The sequence below is a fragment of the Odontomachus brunneus genome, unplaced genomic scaffold (genome assembly GCF_010583005.1).
Source record: "Odontomachus brunneus isolate Ranch 3 - 2012 unplaced genomic scaffold, Obru_v1 Obru_scaffold_170, whole genome shotgun sequence".
NCBI lineage: Eukaryota > Metazoa > Arthropoda > Insecta > Hymenoptera > Formicidae > Odontomachus > Odontomachus brunneus.
This window is the reverse complement of record NW_022639620.1, coordinates 44,687-52,232: the sequence shown is the minus strand read 5'-3', so window position 1 is coordinate 52,232 and position 7,546 is coordinate 44,687. Positions and strand designations below refer to the sequence as shown.

The 7,546-nt window shown below is 38.4% G+C and overlaps 2 protein-coding genes across 5 annotated transcripts; both read right to left on the bottom strand.

The window, feature by feature from the left end:
- Positions 1-830: 830 nt before the first annotated feature.
- Positions 831-4,417, bottom strand: LOC116851275. 4 transcript variants are annotated; one of them, XM_032830555.1, is made up of 5 exons: positions 3,970-4,417; positions 3,672-3,813; positions 3,365-3,559; positions 3,073-3,226; positions 831-2,386 (listed from the first exon to the last, which is right to left on the bottom strand). In XM_032830555.1, the coding sequence occupies exons 2-5, from the start codon at positions 3,792-3,794 to the stop codon at positions 933-935; spliced, it is 1,926 nt and encodes a 641-aa protein (XP_032686446.1). In that variant the 5' UTR covers positions 3,795-3,813; positions 3,970-4,417; the 3' UTR covers positions 831-932. The 4 variants fall into 4 exon arrangements, with proteins under 4 accessions (XP_032686446.1, XP_032686444.1, XP_032686447.1 ...); XM_032830553.1 differs by having other exon boundaries at positions 3,672-4,299; positions 4,365-4,381; XM_032830556.1 differs by having other exon boundaries at positions 2,202-2,386; positions 2,610-3,226; positions 3,672-4,402.
- Positions 4,418-5,089: 672 nt separating this feature from the next.
- LOC116851269 lies at positions 5,090-6,889 on the bottom strand. Its single transcript, XM_032830546.1, has 2 exons — positions 6,676-6,889; positions 5,090-6,596 (listed from the first exon to the last, which is right to left on the bottom strand). The coding sequence occupies exons 1-2, from the start codon at positions 6,682-6,684 to the stop codon at positions 5,847-5,849; spliced, it is 759 nt and encodes a 252-aa protein (XP_032686437.1). The 5' UTR covers positions 6,685-6,889; the 3' UTR covers positions 5,090-5,846.
- Between the last annotated feature and the right edge of the window lie 657 nt (positions 6,890-7,546).

Here is a 7,546-nt window from a genome sequence, read left to right as displayed (position 1 = left end):
TCCGTTTTACGCATAATTGCGTAATGCACATTTTGTACAATATACGTGATATGAAGTTTAGATAAATACGCGCATATGCGTAAAATGGAACGTGGCCTATAACCCAGACAGCACAATGTCCAAAACCGGGACATAAGACGACTTTAAGACGTCTTTAAGGGTCATATTCATAGTCGGGTCTTATATCTTAAGTTTATCTTCAGATACTCCATAGCCAATGAAATAATCCGTACATCATCTGAAGATGAACTTAAGACGGTCTTAAATATAAGATCTGACTATAGGCCTGTTCTTTGTAGTTGCACTGCTGAACTGGTGCAATATATTGAAGTGAAACAAATATACGTTTTCTCACTCTAACTTATTGCACTAGTTCAGTAGTGCAGCTACAAAGAACAGGCCTTATAAATACGGGCTTTAGTTGTCTTTAAGATGTCTGCACGAAAGACGTCTATTATGGCCATTCTACAATAAGCTTTTAGTCATAAGTCCTAATAAAATTGACCAATCATAGTTGATTATTAGAAGAATAATCCACTGTAATTGGTCAATTTTATTACGACTTAAAACTTATTGCTTATTGTAGAATAGCCATTAGACATCCTTAAGACGTCTTTAAGACGTCTTATGTCCCGATTTTAGATTTTGTGCTGTCTGGGAAGTGGCACTTGATGCGCTGATATGTACAAACATATATATCTTATTGTTATTATAGAAAAACTATAAAAGATAATTATTACTATCGGGAATACATTTTTCAGATTATTACATATAATTTTTGCTGTACAAAAATTTATTTTCTATGACAATTACGTTTATAATGTGGCACAATTACATAAGTGTATGCTTCATTAAACTTAATTCTTTATTAGTCTATCTCGATGTTGTTGACAAGGGGTGTATATCAGTTGGGGCAATTGGAGACAGTCCAATCACAAGTCGCTGTTCCAAGGGACCCTACAAATGTCTCTAATCACACGGTGCTGTGATTGGCTGCGTCCAAATGCACCGTGTCCAAGTGCACCGCTCCCGTTGACAAGGCGCGTATTAACGAAGTCATCATGTCCTACATAAGATTGCATTCTGATACATTTTCTACGCAATGAAGTAGGACAGATCGCGATAATTGTATTAGTTATAGAACATACAAAAAATTGGTTTCTCGATGATATAGTAGAATCTGAAATAATGCACAATTCTGTGTTAGTTCTGTCTAAAAGTCTTCCAATGACGACATATTTCAATTGTGCATTGGATTGTGTACGAACACCTAACATCACATGTATGATGATAAAAGAACCATTATGCAACTCAGCCGTACAATTATCACGCTTTTTCAATGCTTTACATATATCCGTATGCCACAAAATTTTATTTATGATAAATCGTTTAAAGCTATCAGCAGAATCTAAAATATGTTCGCCTAAAAAAGCTTCTACTATTGTTTTTTCAAGCAAAGATAGTTTAATCATTTTTGGTGTTCCGAATAATCGTAAAAAGTTTCCGTATGTGATACATTGTTGAGGTCGATACACTCCACTTATTTTGTTGTACAGTGTTCTTGCATCTTCGGAACAGTCTATGCGTGAAAAAACAATTGCAGATAATTGTTCAGCATTCTTAAATCTAATATAAGATTTACATATTCGTTCTGGTACAGCTTGAGAATTTTTGAACATTTTACTTAAAACTCCATTGTAATGTTCAAACGGAAACATGGATGTTGCCCAAAGAGCACCAAATCTTTTAACGGATGAAGATATGTGAAGCATTAAATGTACATTAAATTTATAGAATTGTATACCGTATAACTGTTCAATTTGAAATACAAAACGTTGTATAGCAATTTCAGCTGAAGAAAAATCTGTGTTTGTTATTTTTTCTTCCAACAATATATACATACTGAACACTAGATAAAACCAATGCTTAAGATATGCTGTAGGCATTATATTTTGCATACATATCATGGAATAGTAGAGAAGAAAATGTTTCCATTCAGAACCTTTCCATATTTTTCTCTTATTAATTGACCGTGGAGTTCGCGTTATTTCACATGGCGGCTTTATCTTTAATAGTTTTCTATTAAATATAATCGTCTTGGTGCCAAGATACCATGGTTTGTCATGATAAGCAGAATCAAACCATGCCTCAGTGAATGTCTTCACGACTCCCAATAAAATACTATGAAGATAATCCGGCGTGAACGAAGTGACAATATTGAATACTGGTAACAGCATAAGAATAGAAGGTCCTTTGATACCTCTCACAATCTTGCCACCCTGCATACATATTTTACAATCTTGTTCATGTTGACGTAGTGTTCTATTACTGCCTACATCTCCCGGATAAACTCTTGTTGATCCTCTTCCCACTGTGACCTGCTGACCTTCATGCAAGCAAAATGAACATTATTATATCGTCCATTATATTGTACAATTTCTTGAAGAATTGGCCTTGCAACAGAATCTACAGGGCTTACAATTGTATGAATTTTTATACACATTTTTTGTCCGTTTACATTCCGTATGATTCCTTTCTCATGTAAAGAAGTCAATTCTTCAACAAAAGAATTTAAATATAAATGCATATTAGCTTTATCGCGACCATACCATAGACCACAAAGTATCATATTTTCTCTTCGAATTCTATATGACAATTCATTTATACACACTTGGATTGGCCACAGAGAAAATGGCGAAGAACGGCACAGTTTAACGCCATCCGTATTAAATTGCAAAGTAATATCGTTTTCAGAAATCATACCATTTTCTACCATTGATCTATAAAAAGTCCCGGAAGATACATCAGAAATTGACTCATTCCTCTTAACTAACAAATCATAGACATGACTGTTTACAATCTTATGTAATTGGCTTTGTAACGGAAGATGTATGAAGTAGTACATGTTATTTGTCAAAAATGACTTCATATATTTTGTACTGCATTGCAAACATGTAACATTTGTATTCTCTTTAAGATGGTTCAGATTTAAGATTCTTTCGCAATTCGGACAATAATAATGTTTGCATACAGAAACGAAATTTTCATACTCATTGAAAAACATGTACTTACTTCTGAATACAGAATTAGGTAGTAACAAATCTATCAACTCAATAAGATGTTCTAATGCTACGTCACTTAAATGATGACGAATGGTGAAATGCAAGAGTAATAAATATCCTTCTTCTTTTGATATACGAGAACCTTCATAAAGTGAGTCTCGAGTCTGAAAAACGAAATCATTGTATTCATTAAGGGGACTTCATTTAAATGCAAACAATGTTAATGTGTTGAATGCCCAATGTATTACAATATAAAAATTATAGCAACAAATTTTCTTAATATTTGTTACAAAAATACATACATTGTTGTCTCCTGGGATGTATTCAAATTTCTTGATATCTTTTGCATCCTCAAACGCATCGTTATCACTATTATCACAGCTATCTTCATGAAATGAATTATCATCATCTTGTGTATCATTGTCATAACTGTTACTGGATTCTTTCTCACTTGGAATATTTAGAATTGACGATACTCTACTCAACATTTCTTCGTTCTACAAAAAAGAATATGCGTTTATATTGTGTGTATACACTTTCACAAATTTTTATTGTATATAATAAAGTACTGTAACGTTTTTCATAAACAGAAAGATATAATTTACTTACATCACTATTGGATCTACTTGATACAGATAGTCGGTCACTATATTCACTATTTCCATGAATATTCCATGAACGTGACTGTTGTTGTACATCAATGGAGTATGGATATTCATGTTCCATGTCCATTGTATATGAAACATGAATACTGTTAATAATATGTAACTAATTAAAGAACCAAATATATGCATAATAATATATACGTCAAATCATTGAAAAACTGAACTAAGATGAAACTATCTTATGTTGTATATATACTAAGATATCCCTATTGAAATCATAAATTAACAATTCATTTTATTACCATGTCGTTTAATTGCAATTGCCGGCTGCATTGTGCGTTATCTATATTAGAAGTAACTACTGCTATTGCTCTAGAACGGAGTGTTGATTGTGGCTTCACGATCATTCCTCAAGTAGGACACGGGGCAATTGGACACAGTCCAATCACAAGTCGCTGTTCCAAGGGACCCTACAAATGTCTCTAATCACACGGTGCTGTGATTGGCTGTGTCCAAATGCACCGTGTCCAAGTACACCGCTCCCGAGGCCGTATATACTGTTCTGGAGAGATTGTGGGGTGTAGGATACGTTTCAAAGTGAGCGCTGTGTCGCGTGGGATGGCATTCGAGGACTAAAATGGGAATGGACGACGTGAAACAGCATCACTTAGGCAAACTCTGAAAAACTCCTACATACATATTCTCCATATTTATAGGTATAGTTTCCGGAATGGAGCCGTGTCTTGAATCAGCGATGTGCCGACGTTTCGCAAACGTTGCAGTTTGCATCATCAGGGCTGAGAACTCTGATACTAAGCTCCCTTGGGTAAAGGTTGTCCTTATATGCCTACCCTACCCCTTGTGTAGATGGCGCTGGGGATAGCGGACGTAGCTTGAATCCAGCCAATCAGCGCATTTTAATTGATCAGCTGTGTTCGGGATTCGACGCCGATGAGCTGCGGATATAATATTCCAGAACCTTCAGTAGATTCAATAATATTTCAGAAAATCGAGAGAACACGTAACATCTATTCCAAATCTCGAACATATTTATTCGCGAGTGATATCAAGCAAGGACACGTAAACAAGCGGATCCGTGGCGCGTGCTGGATAATCATATCGCTCCGATTAAGTAATCTTTGACGTTGGCATAGCAACCGCGGCTGAAACAACGATTCCGCGAATCAACAGCCGGCACGCGCCGCGGATCCTCGCTTCGCAACACTTTATCTCCCTTTAAGGAGATCAAGGAATGCGTTAATCTCACGACCATAAAATCGCCAATCCGCGCGCGACAGAGCACAACCCGACGGGTATATTAGACGGGAGCGGTGCACTTGGACACGATGCATTTGGACACAGCCAATCACAGCACCGTGTGATTAGAAACATTTGTAGGGTCCCTTGGAACAGCGACTTGTGATTGCCCCGTGTCCAACTGATATACACCCATATTAGACACCGTGCGCGGCAAGTCGATAGCTTCGCCTTCTGGTCGTGGTATAATCTGTTAATCGGACGGACCGCACTCGTAGTCCGGAATAAGAAGACGATCCTTTCGTTGCATTCATTCGGGCGACTTTCAACTGCTTCAGGGGAAGCAAGTTATATCCGCTACAGTTGGGTCGGCGGTGCGCAAGGCTCCAACTGTCGGCTATTTATTGTGCTCTCTCGCGCGATCGAGTTTAGTAGATATTCGTCGAATTTGGTTGTGCCCGATTTACGGCCAGTTCCAACCAATCCGCGGGTCGCCGTACGATTTCATCGCTTCCGAGGATCTCAGTGGTCTGCGGCAAGATTTCCGACAAGTCGCGGATTGTACGCGGGCTAACAAGCTTTCCATCGCGATTATTGAGACCGGCTGATCACGGAGAAGAAGATTTCCGTGTGCGGAGCGATCCAGGCAATCTCAAGATCACGCCGACCAAGAGCGCAACCAAAATAAAGTTGTTTTGTTGAGACATCAGCTTACATTAATTCGTCGTCAAACCAGACTATCTCCCGTTCCTCACGTCACCGGGTCTCGTGCGAGGCCGTCCCGGCAATCAGACTTTGCGCAAACCAAGAACGCAAATCTGATACAAGCTGGTCAATTAAAAAACCGGGAGAGCAGTGTGCCAAACAGAGTTTACTTGCATACCTTTGTCTCGGTTGAGATTGTTGGAATGTTTTAAAATTTCTAGACCTTCGTGATGTTTTCTTGCAAAATAGCTCTGCGATGGAGCCAGTCTGGTGGCCTTGTCATATTGTACGGAGTGTCCAGTCTCCATCCAGCTAGGGCTGATTGAGCAAAGTGGCCGTACTTAGTATATCGCTGATATTCTTTGATTCGCGTACTGATCTTCCTCCCGGTTTCCCCTATATAAACTTTACCACAAGAGCAAGGGATCTTATATACACCTGAAGTCTCCAGGAATGATTTATGATCCTTCAGATTTGGAAGTAACTGGGAAATCTTTCTATGGGGTTTGAAGATTATTTTGATATCGTGTTTATCCAGAATCCTGCTGATAGGTTCTGTTATGCCCTGAAGATATGGAAGGACAGCCGTCTTTTTCTTTTCTCTCTCTTCATCTAGTGTGTCAGCGTTTTTAGAACTGAGCATTCTGTTCTTCAGGTTTTGTATTGTTTGCGAGATGTTTTTGTTATTGTATCCATTTTTGGTTAAGACTGTACTGATGTGTTCTAATTCTCCATCCAGAGAAGATGATTCTGAAATTGTGAACGCTCTGTAAACCAATGAACTTATGACATAATTCTTTTGCGAGGGATGATGATGAGAGGTTGCATGCTGATAGCAGTCCGTATGTGTTGGTTTCCGGTAGACCTGGTGACTTAAGGTACCATTTTGGTTCCTTTGGACTAGCACATCCAGAAAGGGAATTTGATTATTTTGTTCCACTACCATTGTGAACTGAATACTGGGATGCTGTGAATTGAGAAAACCGAGAAACTGAGAAAGAGTTTCCCTACCATGATTCCAAATCACAAAGGTATCGTCAACATACCGAAATCATGTGGATGGTTTCAGTGGTGCGTTCTTCAGAACTTCATTTTCAAAATGTTCTATAAAGATGTTTGCAATGATAGGAGATATAGGCGATCACATTGCCGCTCCAGAGGTTTGTTCGAAGAACTCTCCTTGGAATTGAAAATAAGTTGAAATTAAGCAATGTTCTATTAGTGGAAAAAGGTTGGCAGGAAAGGGTAGGGTAGGCATATAAGGACAACCTTTACCCAAGGGATCTCAGTATCAGAGTTCTCAGCCCTGATGATGCAAACTGCAACGTTTGCGAAACGTCGGCACATCGCTGATTCAAGACACGGCTCCATTCCGGAAGCTATACCTATAAATTGTATTAATGGCCGTGAAAGCCTCAAATCTAGTATTCTCCATATTTGGTTGTGAAGAATTCACGCTATAATTATATGAAGTGTAGAGTTTTATTAATATTTATGCATACCAAACATACGATACTTCAGTAGAGATTGAGGGACCGACATGAAATATCTTGCCAGTCCATTACGTGGAAAAGTATTCCATAAAAACTTGCAACTAACTTAAAGAAAACTAAAAGCAAGAAAGACACCGAAAACATGCACATGTCTTACAAAGAGCAATATTAGCTGGAGCGGTGCACTTGGACACGGTGCATTTGGACACAGCCAATCACAGCACTGTGTGATTAGAGACATTTGTAGGGTCCCTTGGAACAGCGACTTGTGATTGGACTGTGTCGAATTGCCCCGTGTCCAATTGATATACACCCATATTAGCAGCCACCAAGCAATCCAAGCTGTAACTGAGTCTTTCAGAAACGAAACAGATGAACTCCACTTGTGGTCACTGCTGAATTCTAATACCACAACACAAAGTAC

Excerpts from the sequence above, each read along its gene's own strand:
- LOC116851275 (XM_032830555.1), bottom strand. The coding sequence starts at position 3,794 with ATGGACATGGAACATGAATATCCATACTCCATTGATGTACAACAACAG. Across the intron at positions 3,560-3,671 it reads CAAGTAGATCCAATAGTGAT|AACGAAGAAATGTTGAGTAG; the intron begins GTAAGTAAATTA and ends TCTTTTTTGTAG. Across the intron at positions 3,227-3,364 it reads ACATCCCAGGAGACAACAAT|ACTCGAGACTCACTTTATGA; the intron begins GTATGTATTTTT and ends TTCGTTTTTCAG.